The sequence below is a fragment of the Carassius auratus genome, unplaced genomic scaffold, assembly GCF_003368295.1.
Source record: "Carassius auratus strain Wakin unplaced genomic scaffold, ASM336829v1 scaf_tig00216888, whole genome shotgun sequence".
Classification (NCBI taxonomy): Eukaryota; Metazoa; Chordata; class Actinopteri; order Cypriniformes; family Cyprinidae; genus Carassius; species Carassius auratus.
The window spans coordinates 15327-41440 of NW_020528786.1; the positions used below are offsets into that span (position 1 = coordinate 15327).

Below are 26114 nucleotides of genomic sequence, written 5' to 3' on the forward strand. Positions count from 1 at the left end.
TTTTTAATTACAAATTTGCTTCCAAACGCATTGTTAGCTGATATTTTTGGAGCTGAAAGCACCCTGTGGGAGCCCTACGACGTCCCCGATGTCTGTACTCACCCTGGGGAGCAGGCGAATAGCCTGAAGAAATCGCTGTCTGTGGGCAGAGTTTAAAATCCCGATCTCTAGCAGGTCCTGGTCCTCCACGACATTACTACCCTACAGTAAAAAAAAAAGAAAAAGAAAATTTGTACTAGTGTAAAGGTTCAACAATAACATCTGTTTAAGTAGTTACAAAACTTACAAATATTAATGATAATAAAAACAAATAATAACAATAATAGCAATAATAATGCAAATTAATAAACAAACAAATAAAATAAAAATAAAATGCTGTAATATTTTGGAACACTTTGGAATTGGGTTCACTGCAACAATGACACCTGTTGAAGTATCAAACAAATAATCTTAATAAATGTATCATCATTTTTTCTTGGACAGAATCCATCTCATTTACATTGACACATAATAAATAAGGCAAAAGAGACAATTTGCTCTAATTAAAAAATTGGCCTCTTCAGATCACATGAGCAACAGGAGATCCACAACTTGATGTGCACAGGTGAACAAAAACACATGCTGTCTCACACACAGACACACTATTAAGCAACTGCTGTTTCATGCTGGGTTTCACCTTTAATGACCTTTCAGTTACTCCAATCAGAACAAATCAACCTCCGATCCAACAGGGCCAGAGATCTGAAAAAACGCTCTATTCCTAACAAACACACACACACACATGCAGTTCTTTCCTCATAGGATTAATAGTATCTAATTTGCGCCAAGTGATTTCCCCATCTACCAAAAAACATTACAAAAACAGAGATACACATGGAAACATAAGGTGAATGAAACCAAGCTGATAGATAATGCACTCAGTGATGTGTCTATCACTCCACAAAGCTGGATAACCTTGTGACCAAAAATGTGACCCTGGAGCACAAAACCAGTCTTACTGTAAGTCGCTGTAGTATATTTGTAGCAATAGCCAAAAATACATTGAATGGGTCAAAATGATAGATTTTTCTTTTATGCCTAAAATCATTAGGATATTAGGATCATTAGGATAAGGCGATTTTCTCAATATTTAGATCTTCAGTTTTTTTTTTTTTTTTTTTTTTTTTTTGCAACCTGAGATTCCAGATTATCAAATAGTTGTCTTTTGGCCAAATATTGTCTGATCCTAACAAACTACACCCCAACGGAAAGCTTATTTATTCAGTTTGTGTTTATATTGAAGTATAATTTACCTTTATGACAGTTTTTCTATATATGGTCACATATATAGCTGATGAAATCACTTCAGAGCACCAGCATCTGCTCCATTCACCGCACTACAATCCACACCACAATACTGGCATGCCGAGTAGAGTTAGATTGATTGCAGGTGTCCCAAGACATTACTAATCAGTCACAGCACAGACCTGCTGGAAGCACACTGCTTGCTGCTCACTGCATACTGCCTGCTATTTTCTTTTTAATAGCACAGTATGAATTGCAAGAGTATTATACTTCATTGCTGTCACATTACACTGCATGTTTAATTCAGCAAGTGGCATTAAGTTTTCATCATGTAAATGAATACACATTTAATCCAAGCTTGTGTAAAAATGTCTGAACTCTTAGCAGTTTGGTCAAATAATGGGTCAAGAAAATGATGTTTGAATTGAAATTACAGTTGATAATTCCAGGTCATTTGCAATACAAAGGTCAAGTTGAGACCACTGCATTTTGAATATGTTTAAAAACATTGAATGTATTTAAATCAATGCAACCTTTCATTGTTTAGCCCTTAAAAGAGAAATAATCTGCATTCTTTTAACTGTTTGAATGCAGATGTGTTAAACATTATTATTAGTAAACCACAAAAATAGTTGTGTAACCAATCCATCAGTCAAACAAAACAAAAAAACAAAACAAAATAAAACGCCTGTGTTTCATAAACACCAGTGAAGGAATTCACACAATCGGAAACTGTGTGGCTATGTGATGCCACAAAAAGTAATCTGTGTAGAACTTCACATTTCTTAAAAAAAAAAAACCATTCATTTGCAATAAACTACCACAACCCATTCTCATCAACCAGTGTGTCAATCACCACCAAACTTTCTCTAAAAGGTCTTCAAGTAGGGAAAAGTGTCCACTATAAAACGTCTTGATCACATTTCTTTTAATAAAATCAAAATGCAAATGACTAAAATAATACCACAGTGTGATTGTTGTATCATTCCAACAGTGTGAAGGTGAAAGAATATAACAGCTCATGAAACAACAGCATCTCAAACCCTCATAGCAAGTTCAGAGTAAGATAAATGACCAGCCCCATGACGCGAAATTGTTCATCTCAAAACTCCCTGAAGTCCTGAAGTGAGGCACCGCTCTCATCTCTCCGGCACTTAACTCACTCTGAGGAAATTCTGCTGCCTGGCTCTTTCAGACTGAATGAACTGTTAAAATGTTTCTTTTAAAATGACACATTGGTTCCAACTAAATGTTTTGGGCAAGTGCCGTATTCACGCTCTTCCTAATACCAGGGGAACAAGTGACTACCCACTGCAGTCCATCTTATATACAGTATATATCTGCTTCAACATTCAAGCAGAGGAACTTTACAAGCCCCACACATCAGAAATAAGCTGCAGACCTCCATCTAATATTAATTGTATCTGAAGGCCTTTCAGAAGCTCCATCCTACAGAGACCAGAGAAACAGGGATTGTGTGTCTTTGTGGCTCATCCAGATGTCCCATTCATCCGGAGGAGATGCTTTTGTTAGAAGCACAAAATTACATAGTAATGAACTGCTGACTGGACTGAAACACTAAAGGTGATGGGTGCAATTTATTTTGCATTTTAAAACACTTATCTAAGTTTAATGTGCAGAGACAACACTGAACCATTGCCATGAGTTTGGGGCAGGATTATATGTTTGACTGACCAATGTGTCAAAATGGGTCAAACGTTTGGGAGGCTTATATATAATTGTTTTCTGTACACAAGACTGAAAAGGGAGCAAAGTGACATCATTGGTACCTTTAGTCTTCAGTGACAGCATTGGGAAATGTTTAGGATCCATTAACACACATTTCCACTGAATCACTGGGTCAGTACAATTTTTAAAAGAAGTCTCTTAAGTTCATCAAGGCTGCTTTTGTTTGATCAAAAATGCAATAGTAATATTGTGAAATATTATTAAAACTAAAATAACTGCTTTCCATTTTAATGCAATTTATTCCTGTTATGCCAAAGCTAAATTTTCAGCAATCCAGTCTTCAGTGTCACATGATCCTTCAGAAATCATTCCAGTATGCTGATCTGGTGCTCGAGAAATATTTCTCATTATTATCAATGGTGAAACAGTTGTGCATGATGAATAAAAAAAGGTTAGAAGCACAACATTTATATATACCGTATATATGGGAAAAAAACAGCCCAACTGCTCTGTGAAGGAGCCTTTAGAGTGCAGTTATAAGCCCCTAAAATTCTAAATACTGGGTCAAACGCCCTTGTTTGAGATTTTGTTTCATATTTACAGTATCATATTAGTTTAGCAATATCACACGAGCAATGAGTGCACTATCACACAAGTGTCCCAAGTAGCATAAGTGATATCGATTTTATACAACAGTTCAATAAATAAGAACTTAATACTATGTTATATTTTAGACACAGTATTGTTTTATTTTTCCTCAGTTATTTATCTACACAAATATTACCAATTAAAGCCACAGCAGAACTGTTGTGCATCTCCCAGCAACACACAATTTCTGAATGAATCCGCTGTATGAATGATTTAGGCGAACCAATGATTCAATGGCCCATTCATAAAGACAGAATTTACTTAATTACTGAATAATTCTGCCATTTGAACATTAATTAATGCCTCAATGACAAATTAATGCCTCAATGACTTATTCACCTACTGGCAGTTTTAGTTTCTTATTTCCAGAGTATCATTTAACTAAATAATAATTTCATATTTAAATGGAAATTTAAAAAATCTGAAAATAACTTAAAAAAAATATTAAAGCGATAGTTCACCCAAAAAAAAAGAAACAAACAAACAACAAATGGTTATCTAAAGGTTTTTTTTATTAGATGTTTTATTAGATTTTTTCATGTAGCACAAAATGAATTTAAATGATCATTTGTGGGTAATTAAACAGCTAAATTTAATTTGTGATTACTATGTAATTTATTATATTAATTCATCAGTAATCACCACAGTGTGTAATTAATTAGATTCCAAATTTTAATAGACTGACAGCCCTAATTTTTGAACAATGTAAATGTCTTAACTGTCATGTTTGACCAGCTGAATGCATCATTGCTGGATAAAACTATTAATGCCTTTTAAAAACTCTTACTGTAACTTTTGGATGGCAGTGTATAAATAGTACATTTGTCATTAATTTTAGCTCTTTCCAAAAAAAAAAAAAAAAAAAAAAAAAAAAAACACAACAACTAAAAAACATTTGGCTAATGTGATCTTATAAAACACAATCCTATATAAAAGCTATTTATTCAGTTCAAAATCCTTATGTGACATCTTTCTCTCAGTGTTTGCACCTGTACAGAAAGCCCTTATTTAGAGATGGTTAGGCTTGTATTATACTAATATCTAACCGCAGACACACACATTCCTGCTTTAGAATAACTAGGATTCATCAATATTATAACCAAAACAATGTTATGCTAATGGACAAGTTGTGAATCTTTAGCATGAAAACAGTGTAGAACTGTGAGCAATTATTAATGAATGAGAACCAGCGTGACAATGTTTATAAATAGAGTTTTGATTGTCGTACCTCTTGGATAAGGTCATGTTCAGTATTTTCTATTGCTTGCAGTCAAAGCTGTCAATGTGGGCACTACGATCGGTGCTGACAAATCAACACTGGCTTCGGGAGGTTTTTAACACCCTTTAAAAAAAACTGCTCTGCGGGGAAACAGTGGAATCCATTTCCTTGAGAACATTTAGGAAGGGAACAAAGATTTCATAAAATATTCTATAGTTAAACTACTCTGTACTCTATTCTTTGCTCTCTGCTGTTGCCTCGGCAACCACAGGAATGGATGCAGGTCAGAGCTGGAGGAGGATAATCAGCATGAGCAACTAAACACTCGCAAAACGACTCATTACACACACAAACGTATGCATGAGCATCCGATTCAGTCACACAATGTATAGGATTTAGTCGCAGCTCCATTACCCATCAGCTCAGTGCAGTTTATACCTGCATGCATGGACTACAGTTCCCATGAGTCTGTGGCTCACCTGGAAACGTCACCTGCTTTTGTAACTGAATCATTCAGAATAAATGCGTCCTTCTGAAAAGCAACAGATACTTTAAGCAAAGCAGCAGTAGTTGTGAAATGATGTCTTTCGGTAGAGCCACAGTCTGCACCAAATACATTAGAAGTCTAAAAGCGTAGAGCTTTACACTGCAAGAGAACAAAGCATTGAATCACTGTATCTACTCAAAGACACTGTTCTAGAAGCTTGCAGGGTGAAACTAGTGATCTTAAAATACATTAAAAACAGCAAGATCACTTGAGTGTTTCTGAATATTGTACACTTAATCAGTATTTGTGTCCTGCTTTCAAATCTTAGACTTAATTAACTGACATAGTCCAATAGTCCATCCAAAAATGACAATTTTGGCATCATTTACTCACCCTCATGTAGTTACCAACCTGTACGAGTTTCTTTATGTTGAACACAAAAGAAGATATTTTAAAGAACCAAACAGTTGTTGGGGTCCCCACTGAGCTCTACAGTAGGGAAAGAAATACTATAGAAGTCAATGGGAACCATCAACTGTTTCATTATAGCATTCTTCAAAATATCTTCTTTTATGTTAAAAATAAGAAACTCTTAGAGGTTTGGAACAATAATTTTTGTTTTTGGGTGAACCATCTCTTTAATTCCAGACATATTCTTGAAAATTAGTTTCTCTTACTACTCTGGCCATTTTTTTCCTTCTAAATTCTATTAGATTTACACTTACAACAAATAAACAATTTGCTAAAGGAGTATTAAATATATTCAGGATATATTATCTGAAAACAAGTTTTAATATCAGTTTGACTCTCATTTATGTGGGTTTAAGTACATTTCTAGTACAAAAAAAGACAAAAATACTGATTAAGAAACAAATGTTTGCAGAATACTGTTTGTTTTACACTGACCACTGTGCGTGTGTTACAAGTGTTAAAAAATTAGTTAATGGGTCACTGATGACAACTTGTGTAGTTTTCAGTGCACTTTCAGTTCATCATTGCACTACCCTGTGGAAAAACAGTATAACATTGCTTCTTAAGAAGAATGATTTCTTTGGTCTACCAGCAATTATTATTACTCTTTGGCCGACCGTGCTTGTCGACCAGCTCAAGCAGTGAAATACACTATTCTGATCCATCAGTTAAACAGCATAAACAAACACCTAAGCCTGGGATGATTTTTACTTGTTATCAAAAACGCGCAGGCAGCATTGATCGACTCTTCCCCGGAAACATCATCTTCCAACTTTCCCCTTCATCTCTACAGGTGCTCCAAAACAACTATGATTGCTTTGGTAGTTGAAGATGTATTGCCTTAACACTTTCTTCCCCAAACACACAGCAACACAAACCAGGCAAAGCATTCATGCATCTGAACACACCCACGGTGGACATGTTTTCTGCTTTGTCAGAAGAGTGACGTTAACCACGTGTTGGAATGCAATGCATCAATGAGTACCCTTGCAGCACTGCATGAAACAAAGAATGTTCAATATTATATGCAATTTTAAATGTATTCAAATTTGTATCATTTACTCTATTTCTATAACATGCAGTTTTTTGTTCAATTTCTATTTTCCTATAATTTAGTTCTGTTACAGAACACCCAGTTACTAAAACTTCTGTAATCTTCTAAACTAGACATGTTAGATCAAATATTTATAATGAAAATGTATAATTGACTAAATCTCGTTGCGTTCCAAAGTTCCCAAAGTGCTGATATGGTAGTGCAGACAGGAAACATAAACTCACATGAGAAACATAACAATATTCAAGGAAATATTGTGTGATGTAACAGAAGATTTAGATACTGGACGTCTCACATAATCAAAGAACAGCTCACCTGAGAAAACAAACACTCAAGTACACATGCAAACCCACACCACCCACAACAAGCAACTGATGACTAATGAAAAAAAGACACACTCGGAAAACTGGCCGCAGGGAAAGACAGAGATGGAAGTGTGAAGGAGACACTCACCATAAACTGAACGTTGTCGAAGCCGTTAGACAGCAGGTGGTTTTCGTACTGCACGAGACCGATGTTGTCCAGCCACTGTCCCACGGACTGGACGGGGCAGCGGGGGCCTATCAAGGGGTGCAGAGGGAGGCGTTTGAGAAGTGAGTAGCCATCCACCCGGTAGCAGCGACAGTCCGGCTGCGAGAGCTGGCACTGCCACATCATGTTCCGTGCAAAGTGACTGTCAAACGAACCCGCCATGCACAACAAGCCACGGAGAGCGCGAGTGGAAACGGGAGAGACAGAAAGAATGAGAAAAAGGAGGTAGGAAAGCGATTTCAAGGGACAGAAGAAAGTAATGTTCAGAAGGCAGCTGAGAGAGGGAGGAAAACAGAAAGTGAGAGCAAATTAGAAGAAGAGGGTCCTCTCGGGAGAGTGAGCGTTAGGGTCCGTGCTGGTAGAGAAGTACGCCTGCTGTGGAGGTAGACATGCTGAAGGCTCCCAATTACATCCACAAGAGAGGCGAGAGAGATGCGGATTACCAACACTGTGCTGCTCGACTTGTGTCTCAATGTGCAGAGAGTGCAGGCATGTGCGTGTGCGTGTGTGTGTGTGTGCGTTTGCGCGTCCTGGAGGGGACAAGCGAGTGTGCTCGCGAAAGAGGATAGGAATGACAGTGTGCAGCTTGCTTGGTAGATTTCTGTTTCTCCAGCACTCCCACACTCATTTGTATGCCTCTGCATCCTGTGCCACTGTGCGCTCTCTCTCTCCCTCCCTCTCGGTCTCTCCTTCTCCCTCCCTTCTTTCCACTAGCTGTACCTCACATTGCCGATAATAGCCATCAGAACAACCCCAGCCTCTTTGTCTGAGTGCAGAAGCTGCTGTTGCTCCCTCCCAAATGTACACACACTCTGTGGGCGTCTGTGAGCACTGGTGGAATGGCTACACAAATGGGCTTTCTGTGGACAGAAAAATGTGGGAGCGCTGCAGAGGAGAGGAGAGGCAAAAGTATAGGAGAAGCAAGGAATGGAGAGGAGACAGGAGGAGAGGAGACAAAAGAAAAGGTGAAAGGAGGAAACAGGAGGGTTAAGATGAGAGGAGATTAAACAATTAGATGCAAGAAGAAAAAGGGGCAATTGAGGTGGCGAGGAAAGAAAAACAAAGATAGAGGAGGAGAGGTAAAGTGGAGGTGCTGAAAAAAAAACGGTGCAGAGTCAAGAGGAAGTGATGAAAGTAGGGAAAATAGGCAAAAGGTGAGAGGACGGGTGAGGGGAGATGTGGGAGAGATGGAGGGATAAAAGGAAAGAGGAGAGAGAGGCAAGAGGAGAGGACAGGAAAAGTGAGAGAAGAAGCGAAAGGAGAGGAGGTAAGAGGAAAGCAATATCAGATGGTCCAAATGAGAGGAGAGAATGGGGGAGGTTTGAGTAAAGGCAAATAATGCAAGGGACAGGAAAAGAGGTGAAAGGAGCAGAAAGAATGACAGGAAAATAGGGAAGAAAAGATGAGAGGAGAGGCTACAGCACAGGGGACAGGATAGCCATGAGATAATTACTGGAGAGGAGGCGACAACAGACAAGAGGAGAGCCCAAAGGAGAAAAGAGAGGACAGAAGGTGAGAAGAGAGGCAAAAGAGAGGTTGGGATAAGAAAAGAGGTGAGAGGAGAGAAGAGAGGAGGAGAGGAGCAAAGTAGGCAAAAGTAGAGGAGGAGAAAAGAAAGCATTAGAAGAGGCAAAATGAGGTCAAAGGAGAATAGAGGAGGCAAGAGGATAGGCAAAAAAAAGAGGAGGAGAGAAGACGAAAGGTGAAAGGAGAGGCAAAGAGAGGAGGCAACAGGAGACAAAATCAAAGTCAAAAGGAGTTAAGAAGAAAGAGGGAGAGAGAAGAGAGGAAGGGATGGGAGAAACAAGAGAAGAGGCAAAGGGAGAAGGGAGAGGAGGCAAGAGAAGAGGGAAAAGGAGAGGATGTGAGATGAGAGAATGAGAGAAGAGTCGGAAGAAGAGCAAAAACAGGAGATGAGGTAAGGGGACAATTTTATTGTCTTCATTATTAGCTCTAGCGATTAGATTTTCACAATTTTTCACTATTGATCATCGCTGAGAGAATCTTAGTACACTGATCTCCAGTCAAGGAGATGCTCCTTACGCTCCCACTGCGAACAAAAAACTGTCCCAAGACCAGTGCTTAGAGTCTAAACTCTCCATCCACTTCTTGTCCCCCTGCTCTCATTATGACTACAGGAAGAGCACAGTGACGAGAGGAGAGCACACCGTAACCATGGATACACCTCAAAAAGCTCCCCGTTTATGAACGGGTCTTTGACACTACTGAAGGAAACCCTCCCGTCTCACAGTGCCGCACACTTCACAGCCGGTAGTTATTATTCATATCATGCCATGAGCTCCCTATAGTTATGGATATATGTTAAACGGAGTGGGATGACTATATGCATCAACAACACACACACACAGACACACACACACACACAAACCTGAGTGATCCTCCGTAATCCCCTCCAACTCTGTGCCAATTCCAGCACCTATGGAGCTCATAATCTTGTCAATCTGTGGAGAGGAAAAGACAGAGATGAATTGCATGTTTGCATAACAAAAGGCCCTCATCCCTATTTTTATGTCCTTATTCCATGGCATTTCCCTACAGGCTTCTCCTCATTGCTCTTTTCCCGCAAACCCACTTTCAGTTTTTCTTAAATGTCAGTAATTGTGCTTCAAAACCTCTTAATTGTTTGGTAAAAGCTGAGGGAGGAATGGGAATTTTGGGAAGGCAATTTATCACGATCAGCTTCTTTGAGAAAGTGTCAGTTCGGAGAGAGCTGGGAGAGGGTTTTTTGATGAATGTCTCCTCATTAAAATGACAGTGATGTTCAGAGCGAAGAAAGTGTCGTTTCACATCCGTAAAGCTGAACACCTGCGTTCAAAGGACAGCCCTTCTCTGTCTCCCAGCGGGCCGTGTTTTTACTCCAAAGAGAAAGCCGGATGCAGAACTCTCCCCTCTCCTCTTTGATCAGTTATTTCTAATAAATGTTCTCTTCTGAAGATCCTGACAGCTGGGTGAGGCTGGGAAAGAAAATGCTGTGACACATTACATTTACTTAGTTTGGAGATTTAGTCGTCATATGAAGCGGGAAGCCTCTGTGTGTCTAAACAGAAGCACTGACCTGAAAGAGAGTTCACTTTTAAAGAAGAATTCAGAGAGGAGGAGGAAATCTGAGACGGACAAAATCTCTTTTATCATCTGTGCTTTGTTCATTTTGATCGCTAATGAAATGTAGCTATAACATAAATCTCTCAAGACACCTGTCTAAGATGTCCGGGTCATATTTTTTATGTTATTTTATTGATACTTTACGCTTAGAGGGAGTTTGATTGACAGGTAATCGACCAATCATAACGCAGAATCTGCCATTTTTGTCTGACAATCAAACCAGTCAGGAGAGTAAAATTTGAACTTGAAAAATGATGTGTATTGACGTCTTTCCATGGTTGAAACAAGATACCTTCTGATGTTCATTCATGTTTATTTCATGCTATAACTAGAAAAGAGGAAGAGAGGATCAGTTGACATGCTAATTGAACTAAGGCATTACACATTAAAGAGCCATAAAATGGTATTTATTGATTGAATTTAAAAAAAAGAAGACAATTTTAAAGCCATGACTGTTTTATACCTAAAGTATAAAACTCTGTCTTGTCTTTCGGTGTGTTGTCAGATGCCTCTTTTCTCTATGATGTATTTTTCATTAGGTGAGAACAGGATGTGTGGCGTGAGAGCGGCAAGGCTTGACAGACATTGCAGTAACGAAGGGGTCTTTGTGAAGAGTCAATTAAGCACATTGTCCACACAAAAATCTCTCACTACCGTAAAAAAATAAAAATAAATTATATATATATAATTAGGACAAAAATAAGAGGATTTGTAATTAAACTATAATTTGAAAACCATTTATAAAAATATTTTTATGATGTTAAATCAAGTGACAATCAAAAAACAAACAAATTCTTCATAAAAAAAAGTTAAGTCTAGACACATTACGATAATGAGAATTTTGGCTTAAATGTGCTTAATTGTAATGAAAATAAATTATTAAATACTGTTTTCTTTTTTTGCAGACAATAGCTTCTTATCTATTATTTTAATTATGACCTAGACATGTTTTTGTTTTGCTTTATCAGTACATTCAGTATAATTAGGATGTCATTATTCAAAGGCACTTCCTCCATTAATTAACTGATTGCTTGACTTTTTATATGCTACAGTACATTACCTTGGATAAAAGCTGCCCTAGTGAAAAACAGATCACCGTCAGAGCAAAACAGAAGAGAAAATCGTGTCCCGGGCCTATCATTACACATATTTAGTATAATAAAGAAACACATTAAAAATCATTTAGCTGCCATGACAACATTGTTGAATAATTTAGGCTTCCTGGTGAAAGGGCATGATTTTGCATCACACATCAAAAACATTCGCCGAGCAGTCAGCTTGGTTACTTCAAGCTAAGTGAATTAATTAAGTGGAAATGATTCTGCAATTAGCTGGTAATTAAAACGTTATTACCTCTTCCCACTCTGCTGTAAAGGAGGGGGTTCTCTCTAGTCTGTTGGGGCTGCTTTTACCGGGGCTGTTCTGCCCCCTGGCACTCCACTGCTCCTCCTCGATAGGAGACACGGCCACCAAGTTCGAGTCTGATTTGGAGAAATTTCTGGACAGCTGAAGGTCCAAAACATTTTTAGGCATGGACCTCATCCTCCCAAGAGTGCAGGCTCTTTCCTCGTAGCCGGTATTGCTGCTTGCTGGGCTAGAGCTGCCTGTGCTTTTGCTCCGGACCTCCCCGTTGCTCACATGCACCCCGGTGCTCTTGTTGCCTGATTCAGTGAGAGTTACCGGGCCCTGGTTGACCCGGGTGTGAAAAATCGTCCTGTAGACTATCTGCGGTTTTGGTTCTTTCTGGGTCTTCAGGGCAGACGCCTCGCTGCCGGTGCGAGGAAATGGGGGCGAGTACTCAGGAGCTCTGAGAAAATTCCCGTGCCGGAGCGGAGGCTCAGGAACACTGAACTTTCGCACTTTTCCGTAGAGTTGATAAGGGTTGTCAGGGGATTCACAGGCAGGAGACGAGCCGTGGAGGAGGCCGGCGAACTGCTCGGGAACGTGGCTATTTCTTCGGTCGTCTCGCTCTATGCACTCCTTCTGGTGCGCTGCCTCATCTGCAAGGCGAAAAAAAGAGGTGTTGGAATCAGTAAAATCAAATTCACACACATGAATAACAGCATAAACAAACCATCTACAACATGACGAACCCAGAAGAACCACTTTGAGTCTCTTTGAGTGTCTGGAGTGTCCCCCTTTACACAAAAAGGACACAAATTTGTCGTCGCTCTGTACTCCAGAAACTATAAGGTGGCTCTGTTGTATATATAAATATATGTATATATGTCATTCGGTTGACTAGCTGTGTTGAGACAAGCCTCAAATGAACGCCTGAGGCTAGGGGCAAGCCAATCTGTTCACTGGGGTGAGAGAGACCCTTTTCTTGTCCTCCTCTTGTTCCCCACGGCCCACCAAGAATTGTCTCTTGCACTGCCCTATGTAAAAGAAGCCCAAGACCCCTTCACTAAAGAGCTCTTAAAAGCATCTGTCCTCAGGCAGCGTGTGATCTGTAGTGTAACTGAGGACAAATGTCGGTTCACCGAGGTCACTGGGTTTATTCAGGTCTTGAATAAGATGAGCGTTGTCTATATTTATTATTAGGCTATGATGTTTGAATTCCAGTTGGGGCGTCTGCATTCATCAAGATGTAGGTGTTCTTCCTGTTTCTCAGAAAAAAAAAATTATTCTATGCAGTCATGAGCATATGAGGTTTTTGAGGTTGTTTTCTCTTTAAAAAAAGTAAACAAATAACAATAATTGCTAGATATTTAGATACTTAGATACAGAAGAAAATATGAATGGTCCTTGCAAGTGGATCAAACAGATGGTTTTAATGTCCATTAGGATAAAAACTGTTAATTAAACTGTAAATTTATAAAAGTAATAGCACACCTACCCTTAATAAGTCATAGAACTTGAGGTATCATTTATATCTGTAGAACAAAATATGCTGGACATGTTATGCATCTGAATACAGCACAGTCTGTGTGAATGCCCTAACCTTTAAGTATGAGAAACAGTAATAGGTCATGCTTATTAGCACAACTGACTAGGTCACTGTGAAATCTGCCATTTTTTGGGAATTTTGAGTTAAATCATTTTGATTTACATAATGTAATATTGTTTATTTGTCTAATTGATATTCAAAAGTATTTTAAATTAACCAAAATTATGCTAAAATTACCATGATTTTGTCAGTGGAAGTGTAGAATTACATAGCAAGGTACTTCTTCTACAAATATAAATTCCTCTGGTCTAACCATAACTGTAATAATCAAAGCATTCCTCTGGTCTAACCATAACTGTAATAATCAAAGCATTGCATGTGTGTGCGCGCACACACACACACACACACACACACACACACACACACACACACACACACAGACACACACACACACCCACACACACACACATATATTGGTACATCCAGCTTTGATCCTGTCCAGACAGTCACACGAGTTGCCTTTTATCTCTTTGCACATAACGCAGAATAATCAACTGAACAGAACGCTCTGCTAAAGGCCAAAATAACCACCAGAATTGAGGAATCTGAAAGGAACACAGAGAAAGCTGCTATTTTTATTTTGCATCAAAAAAGCGTTGATCTTGCATAAAGCTCATAGCACAAATAAACAAGACTAAATGGAAAGAGCAAATTCAGCTTTGATGAATAACTAAAACAGCTCTCAAAATGCATTTCTGGTCTCACCCTAACTCCACACATCCTCAAAACAGGCTCTGAACAAGTGTTTTAAACCTCATTAAAACATGCGCCTATAAAGCAACACACTCGTGGAATGTAATATAAATTGCAGGACCACATTCAAATGTACTACATCGCCTATCTCATATCAAGTGAAAAGGCAGCGCTCCGAGTGATAAATACCGGTGTGGACTGTGGAACACATGCAATGCTTAAACGGTTTTTGATGTGTACACCAGATTGGACTCCAGCAGTCAGATTTACTGAACATAGAGAGACTCGACGCTAAACAGGATATCAATATCTATAACACTCGGTGGGAGACATCAGAGCTCAATGCTGCCTCATAACTGCCCCAAAAAATAAGAAATTTGGAATCATTCACTCACTATTCACTTTTATGGACACTTGAAGCTAGATAACTCCAGTTCCATAATAGCATGGAAAAGAGTGACTGGTTAATTTTTTTAAATGTCTTCTTTTATGTCCCATGGAAGAAAGAAAGTCATACGGGTTTGGAGCGATATGAGGTTGATTAAATGATGACTGAAACAATCCTTTAAAGTCTCAGATTTGCTTAAGACCCTGAAAAGAGAGGATAGTGTTTTACAAAAGGGCTCGTGCCAGTTTTGATTATATAGAGTGAAAGGACCGTAAGTTAAACGTCATGATGATTTCATCCATTGAGAGAGAGACAGAAACAACATGAGCTATCATAACACGAGTAAAGGTCACTGGCATCTCAGACAAAACCCAGAGCGGCCTTGACCGTCCACCACTACAGAAAAAACTCACACTGAAAAGGATCAAAAGAAAAAAATGGTAGATTGACTCTATTCATTTGTCTACAGACACTGTGTTTACATTAGAAAAAAGTGTCATGGCATCGACTGTTCCAATCTCATTTCCACTATTTTTCCATTAAAACCTCCTCCGCCCTCTTTACCCCATACAAAATATGCAAATGAGCCTCCCAAAACAACAATTTGATGCAGACAGTCTCAAAATTCTAAATCTGAATTAGGTGTTATATCAGTGTAAGTAGTTTAAGAACAAACTGTGTTTGATTCAAATTAAAGACTTAAAAAAAAGCATACAGTGAAGTTGCATGTTAAAGAAAAAATGAGGGTATTCACCAGACTCACAGCAAGGCAGAAGTGGATAACCATCTACAGTATAGAAACCACTCAACACACCTACACAGCCATAGTGGAAAGTTCACTTCAGTTTCTGGGAAACAGATCAAATAAAATGTACAATTTATGGGTAATATAAAGGTGTGAGTGCTCCGAGATCTTTGCCATTACTGAGAGAGATGTGTCACCAAACTACGAGAGGTATCGGGGAAACAGATTGTTTTGTGTGTGTGGGTTTTAAAGTTTTCTGGGAAATTTAATCTGCGCAGTTATTTTTGAAAATGTCTGAAGTGCTTTGATTTCTGAGATTGGAGATTTCATAATAAAACAAAAATACAAATAAAATAAAAACACGAAATTAAATGAAGTAAAATGAAATAAAACAAAAACTACATTATCTCTATAGTTTAATACAGAATTAAATGAAACAAAATTTGCATTGATGTATTTTAGTGTGTCCCCCTTATAGTGTCTAATATCTGTAGCTTTTTCCAAATACCTCTCAGGTGAGATCTATGTCTGCAACCGCAACAGGTGACATCCGGTAGTCATGGAAACAGCACAGTGGCTTCCTAAAATCATGGGCTCAAAGCTGTTGGTCTTCATAAGGGAAAGAGGAACAGAGGAAGCAAGAAGACAGACAGAAAGAAAGAAAGCGATCTAGTGCAGATTGACTGCGGTGCCATCTGAACTGACCCACAGGGCAAAGAATCAGAGAGATCTCAGCAGAAGTGCTCAAGTCTTATCTGAGCACAGCAGAGGGGGCATCAAAAGCTCACGCAGGGTACAAAAGGCTGTTCCGGGGTCAGCGGGAGGAAATCTATCCCGCAGCACAGTGTCTGAACTCTTCCCGCGTAATTAGATCGCTTGGGTTACTTGTCGTAATTTATGAAGACACATATGAGAAGCTCGAGCTTTGAGGCGAAAACAGTGGGGCAGAGATCATGCCCTGATAAAAAACAATCTATCCTGTTTAATTTGATGGACTGACAGGCCATGTATTCAACAAAACATGCAGAGAATAGCTGCAAAAAGCAATTGAATAACAGCGGTGGCCAATTTCTCAGGTTTAAAAGGATTTCTGAACAAAAAAATAAAATGAATCCATTTATTACGTTTCAAACTACAAAAGAAGTATTATTAAAGACTGAAAATTACTCTTTTACTACATATCTTAATACTATAGAGCCTACTGTATCATATTAAATACAGATTTCCTGTTATTAGAAATTTGCTGAAGACTGTTATAGATTTAATTCAGGATCCATACATTATTATTTTTTTATTAAAAATAATTAAAACAGTATCACATATGATACAACAGGAGAAACATTTATTTATACATCTCTCAATTATCATTGTCATTACCCGACCAAAATAAAAAGTACAGAGCTCAGTGTTCAGTGGCCTGCCTCTGGGTGTGGCTTAATATATTAAATATTATCTTACTAAGAAATATTATTGGGAAATATGGAGTGACAACTGATATTTATATGCAGTTTTGTGTAAATAGACTACTATACTGTTAAAGATTCAGATATCATTTATTCACATTAATTTTTGGCATGTACATATCAGCAAATATCTTTTCGCAGTTTTGGGCTTTGAAGTTATGGGGTCAATATTAAGGCATTGATTATTATTAAGGTATGCGCTCCATATTCTCCTATATCATACTATAAGTGCCTTAAAAGACTAATGTATCAAATATGACAACATGCATGCAAATTGTCGTTTAAATGCAAAAATAAATAAAAATAAACAATAAAAAGGACTATTATTTCATGTCAGGCTCTACAAGGTTAACTCTCATTTGCACTTGCACATATTTAAACTTGATACATCCAGAGTGACTCGAACCAGAATGATACATCCTATTTAACATACTTAAACCCAAATGAGATTTGAGAGAGATTTTCAGAATATAGAGCTTAAGTCATATATGGACCACTTGCTGTTTTGAAGGCAAAGTAAATGAGGAGCTAAGTTTGAGTTCAGGTGACTAGACCGCTGGGGTCTAAGAGCAAATTACGGGTCTTGTCAAGATGATGGGCTTACACTGCTGTATTTCTGACTCACTAGTGCGAAAAGCTCCTCCAGAACATGCAGTAAACAGCAGGGAGGGAAACATCAGCCAGAGTGAGTGATATAACAGAAGCTGCAGTGCATGCTGGACACCAGTGAAGAGCAAATCTGAAGCCCGACAGGGGTTAAATTAAAAAGAGTGGATATTCTTTAAAAAAGTTGTGAATCTTCCCTCCCTCCATTAAACATTTCCATGGAGAACCATCCATGGTTAAAAATACTACATACTGCAATACAGCTACACCACCTACCTCCATCTAAAAAAGCTCTACTCATTCTTACCTTTGCAGGATGGGTATGAAGCAGTAAAACAGCCAGCAAAACTTTCCCGGAGAAGGATGTTGTGAGGAATGAGAATCCTACCTCGAAGGTCACACTCTCACACCTTTTTTACATGTAGTTTTCATTCTCAAAGATCTGATAGGGTCACTGTTGCACCACACAGCATTTCAGTGATGTTTCTGTGTGCACACACACCTCACACACGCTCATCTGTGCACACACTCGATCACACTGTCATGTCTTGTCATGTCACAGCTTTGGAGAGAAACTGATAGATGAGTATTCTGCACGTACTGTATGTATTTGTGAACTGACATAAGTGAACACCGTGTGTTGAAGTTCTCTGTCTATTCATAATCAGGGTGGGGTTGTAGACGCAGAAGGAGGTACTGATGGAGAACAGTTGAAAAAGAGCAGAATAGGCTGAGCCTCTTAGAAACACACACACACACACACACACCACACACACACACACACACACACACACACACACACACACACTGAGCTGATAGCTGTCTTTTCCAGTGGATTAAAGGCCACATGTTTAATTGCTTGTTAACAAATGTTTACTGCGCCGTATTGAACTGCACCCATTTCCTGCCAAAAATAGGGCCGGAGATCCAGCCAGACCTACAGCAGCTCACAGAGAGAGAGAGAAAAAAAGAAAGAGAGAAAAATGTATCTGTACCCAATGCTTTTTACATTTAATAATACATATATGACTGTTATATTCCAATAGTGCAGAGAAAAATATTCTGAGTGCTGAACAAAAAAAAATATGATCAGATTTGTGATTTTCACCTACAGATCATAAAAAAAATTTTACACTGAAGGAGGGACATATAGAGACTTGAAAATCACAGGGCCATTGGGCTCTTTTGATTTGGGACAATAAAAAACACAATCACAACCAACCACAAAATCAATCTCTATGAAGTGTCAAAACGATCCTTTCCTCAATATACTGAAGTGTACTTACAATTTGAGGTTTGTTCATATCACTAACACTAGTATGAGCAATAGTAATAGTGATGCTATCAAACATCTCAACTCAAGCATTCGGTGTAAAATTCCAATAGCCCAAAAACTTACATAGTGACATTAACATAAATTTGCGCAAAAATGAGCTTGTGTAGCCTACAGACAGTCATAAAGCAGGCGTTTATGAGCGAGAACGCAACATCAGCAGGGGTAAGTTAGGTTATGTTCACAGGCAAGGGTTCAGCATCACGTCTGGTACAATCTTATTTCATTTTCTGAGCTGTTCGTCTTTGACTCACTCTCAGGTATTAAAAGCCACAGAACAATATCAGACCTGTCTATGAGTCTCAGTCTCTCAGTTCTCATGGGCGGCATGGCACCATATACTATTCAATATACCCTTTCTTATACAGAATTGCCATGTATCTCTCTATATAGGCCCACAGGAATCATAAACAATTATGAAATATTGAATTCACTGTAGCTTTACCATTTGTCTCAAACTGCAGATCTCCCAGGCAACCAGAATCGACAAGTGCTGTGGGGTCTGCATGCTGTCAGAAGAGTGATGTGAGATTGGTGTTACATTAGAAACTACACCCTTTCAGATAATATGTGTGTGTGTGTGTGTGCGCGTGTGTGTATTGCAATTGTAATTGCAAATATATTTGCGTGTGTGTTTATGGGTGGACAATAAAAACATCAATTTTTATCTAACCACTCAACACACAGAACTGTAATCTTTGAATCTCTGTGGGTGGCTGCACTACAGGGAACACACACACACACACACACACACAGAGAGAGACCCTCTAATCAAACTCTCTTTAATGGAATGATGGTGTTTAATTATGTCACAGAGCCACGTTAGCACACGGAGTCATAAACACGAGTAGAGCGAACAATAATGCTTGCATGAGTTCATGGGCAAATACCAAAATACTCCATTAATACGGTGACGAGCGTAAGTGGTCCACCATCAGGTCAGTTTATAGTTCTTAGACATTTGAAGAACTCTATGAGGCAGTACAGAAAAATGTAGGACAGGACACCTTTCAATTAAGAGAGACAATCAACTTGTTACAAACACGCCAGGTTCCACCTCCACACAATCACAACGCACACCCTCACCGGAGTTCTAAATCACACCCACCTGATCCTCATCACGATCCCATCACCACAGCACCATAAAAGTCACACACACGCACTAAAGCATTGTCCGGTCACGTTCGCGACAAGATCATTCCTGTTTGCTTACTATAAGGACTAACTCCTGTTCTACTCTCTCCAGCGATTCTCCGAAGACCCAGTTCACAGTTCCCCGAGCTCTTAATAACATCACTGTGAAATTTCGTTACCCACTTCCCCTCGTCCCTGCTGCCTTGGAACATCTCCGTGGTGCCACTGTGTTTACCAAGTTGGACCTCCACAGTGCTTACAACCTCATCCAGATACGTGAGGGGGACGAGTGGAAGAGCGCCTTCATCACCCTTACTGGTCACTACGAATATTGCATCATGCCGTATGGACTTGTTAACGCTCCCTCCGTATTCCAGGATTTCATCCATGAGGTGCTCCGGGATTTCCTCCACAAGTCCGTCTTGGTATATATCGATGATATCCTCATCTACTCCCGGAGCCTGGCAGAACATCAACACCCATGTTGCAGAGGTCCTGCAACACCTGAGGGACTACCAGCTCTACCTCAAGGCTGAAAAATATTCCTTACATCAGCCCTCAGTGCCCTCAGGGGAAGGTGAGCGCAGTCAAAAATTGGCCCATTCCAACCTCCATCAAAGAATTGCAGTGGTTCCTTGGTTTTGCCAATTTCTATATACGCAACTTCAGTACCATCACCAGTCCTCTTACCAGTCTCCTCCGCCAGAAACCTAAGTCTCTCTCCTGGACTCCTTCCACCACAGAAGCCTTCCAAACCCTGAAAGAGGCCATTACGACCGCCCCACTCCTGGTCCATCCCGATAAGCCCTTTGTGGTAGAAGTGGACGCCTCAACAGGGCTCCAGACTAACTTTTTACACTAGGAGCACAGTGGCCCCCAACTGAAAATTTTAGGGGCACAACCAGAAAATTTAGGGGCGCACACCGTAAATCAACATGCTAACCAAATCTACTAATTTCCACTGTATTACTAATAAATACTTTAATAATAGATGCAGAAATTACAATGTGCCGTTTCAAATTCAGTGTCACATTTTATTCTGCACTTTTGAAGATGCAACAAGGTAAACTGACAGCACCATCGCTGTCATGACAGTACAAATAGTAAACAAAATTCCATACACTCAGAATAAAAAATGTGCATAGTAAAAAAGTTTGTGTGCATGCTTTATCGTTGTTGTATGTTTCGTTAAGTTTTAAGCCATTCTTCCTTTGAAGGTCGAGCTGGCTTTTGTATTTGGTGAAAAGTAGTTCTAATAATTATAGTACCTCAGCCATCTGAATTCTTACAGCCAGTCTTCTCGAAAATGGTGAGTGTGGACCGGCCCTGACCAATTTGCAAGATTTTACCTGGCGCCTCATGCATATATATATATATATATATATATATATATATATATATACACACACACACACACACACACACACACATTACAGCAGAACTGTTTCCAACACTCATAATAAATCATCATATTAGAATGATTTCTAAAGGATCATGTGATAGACTGGATGTCACATGTGACACTGAAGAATGGAGTAATGATGCTGAAAATTCAGCTTTGCATCACAGAAATAAATGATCATTTAAAGTATAATAAATTGAAAACAAATTATTTTAAGTTGTAATAATATAACACAATATTACATTTTTTCTGTATTTTTGATCAAATAAATGCAGGCTTGATGAGCAGAAGAAACTTCTTTCAAAAACATTAAAAATAGTAATGTTTCCAAACTTTTGGCCTGTACTGTATCCCCCCAAAACTGCACAACTGTAGAGTAAAAAACAAAACAAAAAACAAAACAAAAAGTGATAATAAAAAATGCGTCTTAAAACTGATTGTACAAAATCACAGTCTGGGGACTCAGATCTCAGAACAACTGCTAACATTAAGTTTAAGGTAAAAATAACTGCCATGAAATTATAGTATCTTCTTACTCCTATGCAATAAATTGCTATTTCACTACATCTCTTTACCTCTGTCTTTATCCTCTTCTCTTCTTTTTGGCACTGTATCTATCGCAGACTATGCTCATTTATAATGTGTCATGTAAATTCGGCCTTCCGTCACAATCAGGAAACTTTCACCGTGTCTAGAACTGGCGCGAGCTGCCAGGCCCGTTTCTACGAGCTGTGTGTTAACAAAAGCAGTGCTGTATACATTGGATGCGGCGTCGGGCACGCTACACAACAAATTACCAACAACTGATCGTGCGCGCACTCTGTTTCTGACACACTTCAAGCACTCGATGGGCGGGGGAAGATTGAAGAGCCGGATTTTTTTTTTTTTTTTGCTTTATTTGGAAGTGTTTTGAATTAATGGTTTTTAAATAGTAGCCTATTATAAAAAAAATATGTAAAAAAACAAAAAAAAACAAAAAAAAATCACTCGTTCACTCATTCTGGCGCCCCTATGGATGAGTGGCGCCCTTACCATTTGCCTATACCACGGGCCGGCCCTGGTGCGGACTTTTTTAGCCACACCAACCTCTGACTCCGAATCATCATCTGACGGTGACACTAGGCTCTGGCACTGGTACACTAGCCGCAGGTCGGAAGAACGAATCAATAGTTCGCTTGCTCATAGCTCAGACGCACGCACATATCAGGTTGTGATGATATTTGTCTCGGTTTCCTTCCCACAGATGTTTACCCCCGCTCAATTATCTCTAGGCCCCTCCCCCTCCACACATTTTAGCCACTTACAGTGGCCATTCACTATTCTTCTCACACGCATTTGCCGCCTCACAGACAGGCATCACTCAATGAGACGCGAGTGTGTGCAAGTGTGTGTGTGTGTTTGCGTGCGTGTGCAAATCTACTGGTCGCACATGTGCGACTGGATGTAAAATTCAGTCGCACACTCTCAAAATTTGGTCGCAAAATGCGACCATTTGGTCGCAGTCTGGAGCCCTGCTCAACCACCGGAGTGGGAGTGGTCCTGTCTCAGCAGCAGGGGAATCCCAGCCGCCTACATCCATGCACCTTCTTCTCCCGGAAACTCAACCCGGCGGAGGTAAATTACGACATAGGAAATCGGGAACTGCTGGCCATCAAACTAGCTCTGGAGGAATGGAGGCATTGGCTAGAGGGAGCCAAACACCCATTTCAGGTCCTCACTGACCATAAGAACCTAGAGTACCTTCGAGTAGCCAAGAGACTCAATCCCAGACAGGCCCGCTAGGCGTTATTCTTCACCCGCTTCCAATCACCATCTCGCCCAGGGGTGAAAAACGTAAAGGCTGATGCCCTATCCAGATGCTACTCTTTCGATGAGAAATATCATTGTCTCTCCCATTACCTGGTCTTCTGAAACTCTTCCTCCAACCGAGCCTCCTACTAACACCCCAGGACACGGCGCACCCCACTCATCCACTCCACTCATAAGTCACTTAGCAATGGTCACCCGGGGGTCAATGAAACCCTCTCGTTGCTGAAGGAACGCTTCTAGTGGCCCAACATGGCCTCGGATGTCAAGAGGTACGTGAGTGGATGTACCAGCTGCGCCATGTCCAAAAGCCCTCGCCATCTACCATCTGGCAAGCTCCATCCTCTGCCCGTTCCTAATCGCCCGTGGTCACACCTAGGGGTGAATTTAATTACAGATCTCCCGCCTTCTGATAACAATACCTGTATTCTAGTCATTGTGGATAGATTTTCTAAATCCTGTCATCTTTTTCCTCTAAAGGGCCTACTGAATTACTGTTCAACCATGTCTTCAGGTACTTCGGCATTCCAGAAGATTTCGTATCGGACCGAGGCCCCCAGTTCATCTCCCGGGTATGGAAAGCCTTCCATTCCCTCCAAGGTGTGGCCATCAGCCTGTCTTCCGGATATCATCCTCAATCGAACGGGCAGATAGAAAGGAAGGTCCAGGAGATCGGACGCTTCCTCCATACGTTCTGTCACGGCCACCAGAACTCCTGGAACCAATTCCTGGGGTGGGCAGAGTATGCACAGAACTCCCTCCGCCAACCCACCACCGGACTCACTCCTTTCCAGTGCGTACTCGGCTACCAACCACCTCTATTCCCCTGGTCAGGTGAACCCTCGGATGTCCCTGCCATTGACTACTGGTTCAGGGAGAGCGAGAGGGTCTGGGACGGGGCACACCACTGGGCACTTCGCAGACGCAGGACGACAGCCTGAGGCCCCTAACTATCAACCCGGTCAGAAGGTCTGGCTGTCTACCCAGGACATCCGCCTGCGTCTACCCTGCCGCAAGCTCAGTCCCAGATTCATTGGCCCATTCACCATCATCCTGCAGATCAATCCGGTCACTTATAATCTCCAGCTTCCCCCTGAATACCGGATTCACCCTACATTCCATGTGTCACTCCTAAAACCTCACCATCGTTCTGTCTCTCCCTCCACAGAACCTGGCGAAGCTGAAGCCGCCCCCCCCCTCCTCTCCTCCTAGATGACGGCGCAGCATACACAGTCAGAGACATCCTGGACTCCCAGCTGTGTGGTGGTCAGCTGGAATATCTAGTGGACTTGGAAGGATACGGTTCCTGGGTCCCACGCAACGACATCCTGGATCCTACCTTACTCGAATCCTTCCAATCCAATCATCCCGACCGACCAGCTCCCAGGGGAAGAGGACGCCCACCACGTCGTCTGGGTCCCTGGCCCTCAGGAGCGGGCCGTGGGGAGGGGGGTACTGTTACAAACACGCCAGGTTCCACCTTCACACAATCACAACGCACACCCTCACCAGAGCTCTAAATCACACCCACCTGATCCTCCTCACGATCCCATCACCGCAGCACCATAAAGGTCTCACACACACTCAAGCATAGTCCGGTCACATTCGCGACAAGATCATTCCTGTAATGCTTACTATGAGGACTAACTCCTCTTCTACTCTCTCCAGCGATTCTCCGAAGACCCAGTTGCCCAGTGTGAGTGTGTGTGGCTCACCTACCTTCCAAGAAGTCCTCACCCAACCTGCACGGATCCAACCCCATATTCACTCATCACTACCTGCTCCTCTGCTTGTGTCTGTATTAATAAACATCCTCATTCTGTTACTCCTCAGCCTCCGAGTGATCCGTAACACAATTCATATAAGCAATATCTATTCTTATTTCAGACTAGTGGACCAATAATTTTTTTTTTAAATAAAATGTATATATTATTATTTGTGTCATGATTTATGTCATATTTAAGTCTGAGCTAATATTGAAACTAGGAAATTCAGGCAAAGTTTAAAGTTTTAGGATTTTAAATAAATAAATACAAATAATAATGATGATGATGATGATGATGATGATGATAAAGAAATACATCAGATTTATTTTTAAAAGGGCTGACAACATACAGAAGAAATATTTAAGATACTGTATAATTTGTATGGAACCAATTAACTGTCCACTACAATTCGAAAGTTTTGGGTTGGTAAGACGTTTTAAAGTTTTTGAAGAAGTCTCTTTTGCTCACCAAGTAAATACAGTGATATTGTGAAATATTATTAACATTTAAATGAAATGTTTTATATTGTAACATATTTTAAAATGTGATTTATTCCTGTGATGGAAAAGCAGAATTTTAGCAGCCATTACTCTAGTTGTCAGTGTCACATGATTCTTCAGAAATCAAGAAATAATGTTAAAAACAGCTGTGCATAACTGGACTGTTGATCAGTGGTCCAAAGTCCTATTTTCAGATAAAAGTTAATTTTGCATTTCATTTCGAAATCAAGGTCTGGAGTCTGAAGGAAGACTGGAAAGGCACAGAATCCAAGCTGCTTGAAATTCAATGAGAAAATACTCAGCGATGATTTGGGCAGCCGTGAAGTCTGCTGGTGTTGTTCCTTTGTATATTTTTCAATTCCAAAGCCAATGCAGCCATCTACCAATAGATTATGGAGCACTTTATGTTTCAATCTGCTGACAAGCTTTATAGAAATGCCTCTTTTCATTTTCCAGCAGGACATAGCACTTGACCACATTGCCAAATCCACTTCCAAGTGGTTTGCTGACCATGATATGACTGTGCTTGATTGGCCAGTCACATTTCTGGAGGTCCCCCAACATTGTACATTTTGCATGTCTCTTTAATCAAGCATACCTGATTCAGGTCATCAGCTCATTAGTGGAGACTGCTGGGGGGCCTCAAGGAACGTGGTTGGGAACTACCATATGGAATCTATGGGATATTTTAAAGAGAAAGATGAGAAGAAGTTGATCAAAAAATACAGATGAGCTGAAGGCTCAATAGTGCCTCAGCAGTGCCACAGGCTGATCACTTCCATGCCACACCACACTGATTGTTTATTGTTTATTGTTAATTTG

The 26114-nt window shown here is 40.2% G+C and overlaps 1 protein-coding gene across 1 annotated transcript in view; it reads right to left on the reverse strand.

Moving 5' to 3' along the window:
* Positions 1-26114, reverse strand: part of LOC113099219 (ankyrin repeat and sterile alpha motif domain-containing protein 1B-like) — a 36777-nt gene that overhangs the window by 2606 nt on the left and 8057 nt on the right. The window contains exons 2-5 of the mRNA XM_026264320.1: positions 11860-12506; positions 9773-9845; positions 7306-7412; positions 103-201 (exon numbers count right to left, since the gene is read on the reverse strand). Coding sequence (XP_026120105.1) covers positions 103-201; positions 7306-7412; positions 9773-9845; positions 11860-12048 — 468 coding nt within the window. The 5' untranslated portion in view covers positions 12049-12506. The remainder of the gene's footprint in view (positions 1-102; positions 202-7305; positions 7413-9772; positions 9846-11859; positions 12507-26114) is intronic.